The 12,806-nt window shown below is 32.5% G+C and overlaps 1 protein-coding gene across 9 annotated transcripts in view; it reads right to left on the reverse strand.

Annotated features, from left to right (window-relative positions):
- LOC108972603 overlaps window positions 1–12,806 on the reverse strand; it is a 228,897-nt gene that overhangs the window by 16,321 nt on the left and 199,770 nt on the right. For all 9 annotated transcript variants that reach the window (XM_018939245.1, XM_018939243.1, XM_018939246.1 and 6 more), the window contains one exon: window positions 1,120–1,430. In XM_018939245.1, the coding sequence (XP_018794790.1) occupies window positions 1,120–1,430 (311 nt within the window). The remainder of the gene's footprint in view (window positions 1–1,119; window positions 1,431–12,806) is intronic.

The following is a 12,806-nucleotide window of genomic DNA, read 5'->3' on the forward strand; positions in this document are numbered from 1 at the left end:
TTTTTAAAAATTCCTCAATGTTTAAAGATGTTTGTCATTTCAATTTTTGTTTTAAATTTTATTTTCAATTTGTCATATTTTTCTAATGTATTTCCACTTCATCGTATTTAAAAATATCTATGTACGTTTGAAATTTAAAACATAATATTGCAACAATTGTTTTCGAATTATTTTTGTTTTTTGTTTTTGTTTTTACATTAAAGCGAAATTAAGGTAAACTTATACGCATATAAATACAATCGAGAATACATTTTAAATATATTTTGTATATATGTATGTATGTAAAGTTATATAAATTAAATGTTAAATAATGTATATATAAGTGTGGGTGTGCGTGTGTTTTAAAAACAACATAATCGAAAAAAATGTAGTGCAAACTAATTGTAAGAACGCCGTGGGACTTTTTGTTCTTGCATTTGTTAGCATCTGTAGCTTACGAAGATGCCTCAAAACCGTTTTGGAACAAAAATTTTAACGAAATCTACTTGTGCGCACTTAAAATGAAAAAATTAAATTTTTACATGCTAATTGCAGATTTTAATAATTTGAATATGTTTTTAAATTTTTCTCTGCAACACTACAAATTAACGGTATATTTATATGTGAGTAATGAAATGCACTAAAATGTATACATTTAAGTATATATATAATATACTATATATATGTATGTGTGTATGTGACAACTACATGGCTAAATAACTACAAATATGTTCAACTCGTTGCTTGTTTTGTTGCTTTTATTGCGAATCGCTTGCACACTACAAAATTAAACAAACAAACAGAGCATTTTTGCCTCGCACGCTAAACGTTTTCTTGCGCTTCCACTACAGAATATTTTCAATTTCAATAAGAAAAGTTAGCTTCAAAGTGTGTGTGTGTGTGCACGCATGTGTACACGTGTATATGCGTGTGTGTGTAGAAATTTTGGTTTTGCGGTGAAAAAAGTTGGCTGGTGTTTGCTGTTGCTGCCAGCGCTACATTCCATAGGCGTTCACATGTGTGTGTGTGTGTGTGTGTGCGCTTATGTATTTTAGGACTTACGGTAATTGTATACATACAACGCGCTCATAGTAAATTAGTACATAGTAATTATTGCTTAAATCATAATTGTGGACTCACCACCGCCAACGATACTCAGACCGTTCATGCGTAACACATGTGGATTTGTTGTTATCGCTGTGGTGATGCCGATGCCACCAACACTATTTGGTGTCGTTATTGCCGTTAATGTATTTGATGATGAATTACTTGTATTGTAATTGTAATTATAATTATAATTATTGTATTGACTGCTAATGCTGTTGTTAGTTGCTGTATTGTTGTTGGTATTCGTAGCGCTACTAAATGCGGTTGCTGTCGTCTCGATGACCGGTGTTTGCGGTGAGTCCAGTGGTCGTATGCCAACAAATGAGGATTCAAGCCAACATTTTCTAAACGAATTGCAAAGAAATGTGAGAAAAATTAAATTTTTTTATTAGTAAAAATTTTCAAAATTTAAAAGTTATATAATTAACTATGCGTTATTGCATTTTGCTGTTAATAATTTTTGTTAGCTGTTAATGCTGTATTAGTGGTGGTGTTCAGTGCTGGGCATTTTAGTGTGGAATTTTATTAATATTATTAATAATTAGTAGCGCAGTTTTGCCATGCTGACATTTATTAAATGTGTACACCGAAAAAATTATTAAAATTTTAAAGTAGGCTGTTTGTTAAATAATTTGTAGTATTTCGCGCAAATTTTTGTTAGTATATTAGAGAAAATAGAATAAGCTCTTTATGCCTAACTAAATATCAAACTTCAACTTGATTTCGTTATTTTCAATTTAAATTGTGCCTAAATCACATTTTGCTTTCAAAATATATAATAACATGTCCTTTTTGAGATTTTTTAACCTACAGCTTTGAAAAAATGATAGTTAAAGAGATTTCTCAGAAAACAGCCGATAGTCCACGGCGTATAAGTAAAATGGGATTTTAGGAAGATAAAAAAGTTTTTGCATACAATTTTTTATCTCCAAAGCTGGCGAACATAATACTATGGCGAAAAGATATTCGAATCCAAAATTTTCTGCTCTATAAAGCACGTACTGATTATTTTTTTTATAAAATCATTACTTTCAAAGTTATAGGCAGTTTAAATTATGCAACAAATATAACTATGAAAGGAGTGTTTTTTATGGAAAAACTCATTCAGAACTCATTCAGAAGGCGAAAAATTTTCTATTCGATTATCATTTCATCATTCGTTCGCTTACTTTGGAGATTAAAAATTCAATGCAAAAGGCAAAAGTAATCCCATGTTGCGTATACGCCCTGTACTATCGGCTGTTTACTAAGAAATCTCTGCATATTTTGGTAATTCATATTTGAATTTCAATAAAATTTATACTTTATTAATTTTTGATTTATTAATTAATTAATTATTAATTTATTGATTTAAAATTTCTTTTTTTTTTAATTGAAGAATTGAAAATTTCTTTACTTTCAGACTTACTTACACTGTAACTTAGTGGAAACTACGTAAAAATAATTTAAAAAAATATGTATAAAAATATGTGAAAAGTCTTATGAAACTCATCAAAGCTCATAAGAGTATTAATTCAACCATTAATCCAATCCTGAGAACGAGATAACAGCGAACACAAGAGCAAATAAGCGTAATAGAAACGCTTCATTTGTGTGAGTACATATGTAAATAATTTTTCTCCTCAAAATTTCATTTCTATATACTGCTATATATTCCTGTAAGAAAAGCTTAAGATGGAAAAAAGTAAAGTTTTAGAAAAAAATTTACAGAAAAAAAAATACCACTTTCTTCTAGTTTTGGAAATTTTATAAAATGTGGACATAATTTTATAAAATTTCTAAATCTCGAAGAAAGCAGTATTTTTGTATTTAAATTCTCTTTCTATAATGTTTGCTTATTTTATAACTCGCGCACTCGAGTGTTTAAAAAGTTAGAGTTAAAAAAAACTCCAAAGCTTAAAGAAAAGCTCAAAATACTAAAATATTAAATCTCCATGTAAAAAGTACTCGTTTAGGCCCGTTTCCAAACTAATAATGACTCGTAAAATAATCAAAATGTGTTAAATGGTACTGGATCTTTAAACCTACTACATTCAAATGGCTTTATAAAGAGACCCACACTCGTGGCCACACAGATTTTAACTCTAATTTTTCTAATCGAAACCCTTTTTTCTTCGCTTGTAATTATAAATTTTCTGCACAATGAAACGCTAAACTTTTTCGTAATAATTTCTTAAAAAAGTTGCATAAAAAAGTCTTTTAGCTATAAATTAATAGCAACTCATTGCAGTAATGACATTTTCGCAAGCTATAAACTTTTTACTTTATTGCACTTCGAAAACTTATAACGTCACGTTCATTTATTCTTATTTGGCAGGCAATCAAGCTCTTCAAACACGGAGCGATGTCAGCGCAAGTCTTTATTTGTTTTGATTATGCCACAAGCACACCGCTTGCAATACATATGAGCAACTGTAGCCAGCATTCTAGCAGCTGCAACATGGTACATGCTATCATACACATTTATTTGCCTTTTCGGTAGACACATATGAATTGGAGTTCATAGCAACGCAGTGGATGATTCATAACCCAATAACCTAAATACTGTTTTCCAGAAATGTTGCATGGCCACTTTGTTGCCATAGGTTAGGGCAGCAGGCAATTTGTATAGTAAGCATGCTGAGATAAAAGCGCATACATTAAGGCTTGTAAAGAAATATGAACATATTAGCATATGTTTACGGGAGTTTAACATATGGTTTAAAGAATTCGAAACTTTTTTTATAGGTTATAGGCACATATGTGTACTGAAAAAGCCAGCAAAGTGTTTTATTTACACATATCACGCAGAAATATATATTATATGAAAAGTACGCAGTATCACTTTACACTCTGCATGGGATTTCATTGCACTGCACCCCTTTTCTCATGTACTCCCATTTGTGTATTGCAATTTTTGCTGAACTGCAAGCGAATTGTATACCAGCGCAAAGTTTATTGATTTTTGCACCCGCTCATGAGTTCGCCACGCGCATTCACAGTCGCCAAAAGTGCAAACGTAAGCGTAAATTAAGCTTTTGTTGTAAATTGCAGTGCTTGCAGTGGAGGTGCAACGCAAGCATAGAGAAAAGAGCGTGATAAACATCTGATTGCGTACCGGCATAACGGAGGTTGCTTAGACAAATATTTGGTGTATACATATGTATGCATGAGTTTTATGTATGAGTTTGTGCGTAGTTGTGTCTTTGAAAGCACTCAAGTTGACAATGAAAATCATGAATAAAATGTGAAAGTAATTGATAAGGTCGCGAATCAAGTAACTTAGTTAATTAGATTTTGCATGAAGACTTGAAGGTAATTTAGATTATTTTATGGGTTATGCAGTAATTCTTCATTTCTATGGCTTCACAAAGGACTACATATAGTCGTCCACGTGCGATCTCTCTAGATCTGCCATCTAACTATGGGTTTTTTGCAGGTTTCTACAAACAAGTAATAAATATAAATTTTTAAGACTTATTTGAAGTACACATTACACTCAATTTCGAAACTCGAAGACAACTATTTCGATCTTCGAAAATAGTATAGAAAACCCTGAAAATATTTATTTCCAATATGAGTAAATCTAGAAAAAAAAATATTTTCAATAATATCTACTTCAAAATTCGAAAGCCGATTTTTCCATATACGAAAATAGTTTCGAAAACCGCATGAATTTGAAATTTGGATTTTGACATTTTATAATGTATACATTAAACTCAATTACGAAATGCGATGACAAATATTTCGAACTCAAAGATAATTTCGAAAACCCTGAAAACCATTTTTTCAATATGATTAAAAAAAAAATATTTTCATTAATACCAACTTCGAAATATGAAGGCAAATTTTTCCATATTGGAAAATAGTTTCGAAACCGGATAAATTTGACATTTGGATGTTGATTTTCCAGTATTCGTTTACGATTTTTGAATCTCTTTTTACGAATTTACGTGCTTTTTATCATTTGTTTCATAAGATGGAGATTTAAATATTTTTATATCTTGAGCTTTGGAGCTCTTTGCTGCAAAATTTACTTATAAACGCAAAAAAAAATTGCGCAAGCTTAAGTAGAAAAAAAAACACATAATAAATATTGTTAAAACTAAAAACTTGTTGACTTGCTGTTCCCCGAGGACTTCTTTTTAGAAGTATACTGTTATATGAAAAATGGACCTGGAAATTCATTATTTATTTTATGTATAAATATATATTTTTTTAATTTCTTGTGGTGTAGGTTTTACAGCAAGCGAATTTTAGGTTTTTCTAAATACTTATAACTTTTTGGTTGATTTCTGAGTTTAGATCGAAATAGTCTTTCTTATAAAACATAAACATTTTCTAGATTTAATCGACCTCTTAGTCTTAATTTTTATTAAAAGAAAACTAAGAGCAATTATAATTTTTTTATAAAAAAATGGAAACTCACTTGCCTTGTTTATTTTTTCACAAAAAATTCTCTTTCAAATTCCTTTCATAAATACATTTATTTAGCGAATTACTATGACCCAATTTCGTACTTTTAGCGCAAGCTGCCCTCAAGAGCCGCTTATACTGCGGTTTTAAGCAAATTTTCAAGGCTTTTTAATTGCATTAACTTTTCACACTTATTTACTTGAAATTTTGACTAAAAAAACACCCAACACTTTTAGAAGTATTCAACTGGAAATTGACTTTTCACTCCCGTTGCGCAAGAGACACGTCCAACATCTGGCACGTTGCAGGCAGCAATGAAACAGAGTACGACTGAAACCGTGTAATATGTACTGCTAACCCCGCATAGACATACATACACAGAGTCACACTATTTCGTATATATGTAAGTACATGAGGCCAGACACACAGGAATATATGTTGACCCAGCAACGACAACAAATACTAACCATATAAGTATGTATGTATGTGAATTCTTGTAAATACCGCAATGCCTGTTTTGCACAAGGAAGGTATTTGTGTGGCAACCACACACACATACATAGCAACAGTAGCATGCATTTTTCTTATGTGTTTCAGAGGTGACTTGGAGTGGTTGAACTAAAACCAGTAAAAAATGTCCAGTAGATAGAGGAATCGTCGTTCTTTAAAAAAAAAAATGAAAAGTTGGTGAATATGTACATACATATACATATCTTGTGTATGTATGCATGTATGTCCAAGTGCAAATAAGCGTTAAAGCGATGAGTTTGCGACAGCCTAGGCTTCCAATGACGTAGCAAAAGCGCCACTGGCGCCTGAAATTATGTTTCATTTCACTTGTTTACCCGCATTGTTGTGGTAGTCTCCGTCTTGGCGGCGCGGCGGATGCTGTTTTCTGTTATTGTCTGTTCGCTTTGTTTTGTGGCTGGGTTCATTGTGCATATATATACTGGCGCACGACATTTTACGAGCGTTAAAAGCCCTTAATGTCCTTATGTAAACATTTTTTTCTTATGTACTCAAACGCAATGAATGTAAGTGTGTGTGTGACTATGCGTCATTTCATGAGTTACAGTTTTCTTCTGGATGCTTCCGTAGTAAGGCGGTAAGCATAAATTTTCGTTTTTATTTTGTCTTACAACGATCTAGCGTACTAGTTAGTAAACAGCAGATTGCTGAAATGTTCGCTTAAGCCCTTCGGCATAATTTTAAAGTTGCATGTGGCAGCTAATATATATAAACGGAAAAAAGGTGTAAAATCATTACTATGTAGACCAATTACGCTAATTTTTAAACTAAAAAATATAATGCTTCCTCTTAGAAAGTTCATGGAATGGAAGAAAGAACGATGAAAATGTAACAAATGCTATTTTATAGGTGATATGTAGCAGCTAAATGGAAGACAGGGAAGATAGTTGAGTTATTAAGGGTAAAAAACACTTATTTTGATTTCCGGATAAATACAAAAAAAAATAATAATAGTAATATTGTAGGTAATAAAAAATTCCAAAAAAAGTCGGAAAATCTCACATTTAAAATTTTGCAAATATTTTAATTTTAAAACTATTGTTAAAAAATAAATTATAAAAAATGTATTTTTTCTATTCTGATAGCTTTTACAGTAGAAGGTTTCATTCCAAAGCTTTGGGAATTTTATGTTAGAAAAAAGCACAAGCTTTTCGTTGTTAAGAGCAAAAGTGCCTTGAAAACGAATAAAAAAAAAATATTTTCGCTTATAAACGATACCGAAAGGTTTGAAATTTTCACACTAAGCTTAAAAATTCTCTTTTAACATACAACTGTTCTTGTCTACATACGACAGTAAAATAAAATCAGGAGCTTTCACTTAGAAATACCATGAAAATGCTTGTATGATAATAAAAGCTCGAAGTTCAAAAGCTTTCACTAGTGAATTCCATTATAAAGCTTTTATGATACTAAAAGCTCAAAATTTTGATTATTTTGTGAGTAAAAATTATATTTTTTTGTATTCTCAATACTAGAATTTTTAAATGAAAAATTTCGAATCATTATTTGAATCAAATATACCAACAATCATAAACGATCACTCTAAAAATTTATATTTTAATATGCAGCTAAAATCATGAACACTTATTAAGTAAAAATAAGCATTTTTTCTTCCGAGAGAGCTTTAAAACTAAGCTGCAACTGTATATTTGATACAATGTCACTAAAAGCTAAGGTGAAAGCTTCCAGTTTTGAGCTTTTTTTATAGTATCAAGTTTATTTAAACATGAAGGAAAGCTCTTGTCTATGAAAGCTTGTGGTTTTTGCTTTTCTTTTTCCGAAACAGCTTCGATTTCGCATGAAATATTTTATTGAAAATGAAGCGAATTAAGCTTTCCCTAAAGATGTAATGGTTAATACGATTTTTCTCAAAACTTAGGTGAAAGCGTCCTCTCTTGTGCTTAACAATAGTAGCAGTAGTAGTAGTTCATACTATAAATTTTATAAATTTTTAATAAATGAAAGCTTTTGCTTCAAAAGTCAAGCATTTTAATATGAAAATTTTTATAAGCTTGAAGTAAAGCTTTGAAATGTGAATGCTATTAAAAGCTTGAAGTAAAACTTCTTAATGTGAATGTGTTTTAATCTTTTGTCGATGAAAGCTTAACTTATTAGTTACATATATTAGAAAGCTTTCGTCTACGCTCAAACTTCTTAAAATGTCCGAACATACATTTTCCAATAAATATTAATGCAATTGCAGATTTATTCCAAATTATGCTGTCAGCTGTAGCTGCTTTTATTATGCGCGGTTTTTCAATGAAAATCCAATTTAAATGCCAACAAAAATCGCAATCACTTTTGCCAACCAACGCTCAACCTTTAATTGTATCAGCCAATTACTGATTACTGTTTGCTCACAAAACAACTGATTTCCCTGCTCCTGCTACGTTTTGTTGTTATTTTAATTTCATTTCTTTTTGTGCCTTCCTGTTAATTCTGGAAATTGCATTTTTTATTGATACTTATTGTGTTTTGCTTGCCACGAGCTATTTTCATACTTTGTTGTAATTGTGTGTATGTATGTATGCGTGTGCGCTGCACAGGAGCACACATACTGCAATTGTGCCACATTAAGTTGCACAACACTGTTTATTCTTCGCTTGTGTATGTTCGTGTAAAAAAAGTGCAACATTTGCCGACCTACATATGTGGGTTTGTATGCATGCACGCTGCCTTTTGTTGCATTGACTGCACAGACAGTGCAATTGTGACCGCCAGCATGCGTCAGCAAAAATTCAAACCGCTACAACAACAGTAGTGGCAAAAGTCATGTGCCCTGCCGTTGTGTACACATGCAGCAGCAGCAGTTCAGCTAATGAACCACGTAGCAGCTGTGCCACCATGGCGTATGAGCGATGTGACTGCCACTCAAGCAGAGCAGATGTGAAATGGTGCAGCATGTGAGCGCATGAAATGTCACAGAAACTAATAATAACGGTTGGACGGCGGTAAGATTAGCTGCATTAGAAGTCAAGTTAAAAGTCGGTCAGCTTATTTTAATAGCACCGACTCATAATAATTTTTTATAGAATTTTTTTTAAAATTTTTCTAAATCAATTTCCTACTGACCAAGTAGAAAACTCCATATTTTTAGATGTGTGCCTATTCCATACTTCAATGCATATATATTACTATAACTATGCTAACATGTCTATATCAAAGGGCTACTCAGGCCAACATTCATTCACACACAATGAAGAAAATGAAAATCGAGTAGAGGTAAAATGGAAAAATTTCGATGTGTTAGCTAACTGGGCCAACGAAAATTGAATCTTCCATTTTAATGACCAACTAAGCTCAATGCTGCCGCCAGCAATGCTTGGAAATGGCGCTCAAATCAGTGGCAATTGCTTGTGAAGAGAAAAATGAAAGCATAATTGTTGTTGTGGCTGCAGAGAACATGAGACACCCAAAGAATATACTATTCAAAAATGAATTCACTTGTGTGCACTATATGTATGTAGGTAAGGTACCTGCATCCTAAATATAACTGAAGTGCGCTAAAAATTCGCTCCGATTTCATAAGCACAATTCACAAAACTTTCATTGAAATTTTTACAAACATACATATGTACATATAAGTGTATGTGAGAGTAGGTATGTATGAAACGACGTAGAAACAAGTGCCTTAACGTTATTAAGTACTCGATTAGTGCCATGTTGGTATGTGTGTGCAAACATATTCGTGAAATCCACTCAGCAAGCAATTTTCGTATTATTGAATCATATGTCAGTGTTGACAATTCTATTACGTAACGGTTCAATGGCTTCTTATGTGCGGTTGGCTGAGTTAATAATTACTTTGGTTGGCACATACAGCACACTCGTTATACATGTCGTAAGTACAAGTATACTCAGCTCGACAGGTTGTCCCAGGTTGTTAGAAAGTGTGTTGCAAAAGCAGTGAATTGAATTTAATTGCAATTAAATTTTTTTTTTTKTTTGTCAAATCTGTGAAAAGTATGAAGAATCGTTAACTTTAGTTCAACGAAGTTATAGCATCCATCATAGGTGCATTTCTTATACCATTAAGCTACAAAAAGATGTTTTTCATGGTTTTCGTCGGTCAGTCTGTATGACAACTATATGCTGTAGCGCTTCGATCCGAATATTTTGTTTGGAGCTTGTGGCGCTGCCTTTGGTAATAAGTCATGCCAAATTTCGTGAATCTGTCTTGTCAAATAAGAAAGTTTTTCATACAAGCCCTTGACTGCAACCATTCAGTTTGTTTGTTCCGGCCATGCGATTTGTATGGCAGCTGAACAATTCCCTCGGAGATAAGTAATCTAAGATTTTGTGAAAATATCTTCACAAATAAAAGACTTTTAATGCAATCACTTGATTTTGGTTGATCAGTTTGTATATCAGCCTTATGCAGCTTCTATATCGGAGGTTCCGACAAATGGTCTGCTTCTGGGAGAGAAAAAGACGTGTGCAACATTTCAGAACGATATCTCAAAAACTGAGGAAATATTTCCCGTATATGCCGACATAGACAGATAGAGGAATATGTCTTAATCGACTTTCTATATTATTCAGAGTCTATAAATTGAAGCCAAAATCACATTAACATTATATGTTTTATAATACTATATATAGTATATAATATATACTTTCTGTAGTCAAAAATATTAAAAAAAAAAAAAAAAAAAAATTACGTAAAGAAACTTTGTGTCTGAATTCTTTTCTCGTAAAACATATGTATGTGTGTCTCAATAGTTCTGGAATATAAAATGAATCTTTGAAAGAAATTTAATATTTTCTAATTTGTCATTCGTACTTAGCACTCCTAATTCTGATCAAAAGGTTAATAGCTGGGATGATAGCAATATTTGGTGTGTGCCTTTGATAAGAAATGCGCCTAAAGGTAGGCAACGTGCAGTTTTCATTTGTTATTCCTATTCATTTTGTTAATTTAAGTCAATATGGATTAATTTTGATTATTGTAATAGTAGAAACGAAAGACCAGATTTTCGATAAAAATTACAGAACTATATTTTTATTAAAATATGCGCGATTTAGATGGTTGCCTTAAGGTTGGTTGCCCTACACAATGAGAAAAAAAGTAAAGTTCATTCAACATATCAGTGTATCTTATACCATAATTTGTTTAAAAATGTATAAAATTGTGAATTCTTAAATACAAATTTCATGCTAATATTTTTAAGGCGATAAGTTGTTCCGCTATTTTGGACTCATTTCTTATTTTGGACTCTTTCTAAATTTTCCTCGCATCACAGCTCATTTTACATAACATATTTCGTATTTGTAACTTTTCCCTGCTTTTATGGAAAAATGCATGCTGTTGTTGTTTCATTTTTGCATTAAAACTTAATAAAACTGCGCGCAACTAAAAATGGCAAAATAAAAATGCAAAGCATTGCAGCCGCTGAACCGGGGAATCGGATTGCTGAACTATGCACAACACTCGTGGAGGCAGTGAAGGGCAATGACCAGTAATTGGAGCAAGACTGCACAGAGTGGAGAGCGCAGCGCTTGAATTAAAATACGAAAATTCCGCCGAATCCATGAGCACACACACAGGCAGAGTGACACAAACACATCCATACATATGTATAAGCATAGGCGTGTTTGTATGTGTGGGCAGTGACCGAATTGCCTGCTTTTCAAACAGCGTATAGCGGAACTTTCTGCTTGAACGCCTAATCGAATTGTGCGTTGGAATCAATATTTTCAGCTTTTTCAAAAAGTACTCACTATTTACTAAATATTGTGTGTTGGTTGTTGTTTTGCGGTTAGTGTTTTGCTCCAAGCAATTATTTTTGGCAATTATGCCATAAGTAGTGGTTGCATGCAACGCCAACGGTGGCACAACAAACAATATTTTCTAAACACAATTACTTCCGGTTGCGCGCAGTGTAAGAACACCGTTACACACACACATACATACACTCATGTCCATCTAAAGTTATATTTTTCGCACTTTCCGGCGCACAGTTTGCCTCGGCTGTCGTCTGCAGTCTTTGCCAGCGCATTGCTCTGGTCTGTTATTGTCTGTGCGCCTAGTTTGGGTAATGGCTTCGGTAATTGAATTTTGCAGTTGTGCAACGAACACTAAACTAAATTCCGCTGACAAAGCGGCAAGCTGGAACTACTATCTAACTATACAGAAAGTTTAAAGTGTAAGGGGTATAGTTCGCCAACCATATTTGTTTGTTTTTGAGTGAATAATATTTATGGGTACAGTTCCGGTTAATTTGGGTACAATTTTGTTTAGTTTTAATTCAATTATTCAAATTATTTTTTTGTTTATATTACTTTTATTAATGATATGTTCTGATCTGATATTTTACCGTTGACTGTACAACAATAGATACCAAGTTTCAAGACGTGTGCAAAATTACAGATCGATATCTCAAAAACTGAGACTAGATCGCATATAGACAAACAGTCAGATTAAGCCTGTCATGGCTAAATGGGATCAGCTTGTCTCACATATCATTTACTTGTATACTATATACAATCTATAGGGTCTCCGACGTTTCCTTCTTGTATCAGAAAATCAATAGAGTTTGAGATGGTTGAAGGCTCGCTTTGGACGACCTCAACTGATGAAAATATTAAAGAGAAATGTCAAAAGAGCGGGAAAAATATGGTGTCGTTTCCTGTCCCTATTGGTCTACTTATATAGCGTGTTATGGGAAACCCGTTAGATTCTGACAGTCTCACAAAAAGACTCTTACTATGCTACGTGCTTATAACATAATCTAACCTATAGTAGGGTTATCTTATACTTTTTATATATTGTTATTATTTTTTTTTTTTTTTTTTTT

The sequence above is a fragment of the Bactrocera latifrons genome, unplaced genomic scaffold (genome assembly GCF_001853355.1).
Source record: "Bactrocera latifrons isolate USDA-ARS-PBARC rearing strain unplaced genomic scaffold, ASM185335v1 scaffold_41, whole genome shotgun sequence".
NCBI lineage: Eukaryota > Metazoa > Arthropoda > Insecta > Diptera > Tephritidae > Bactrocera > Bactrocera latifrons.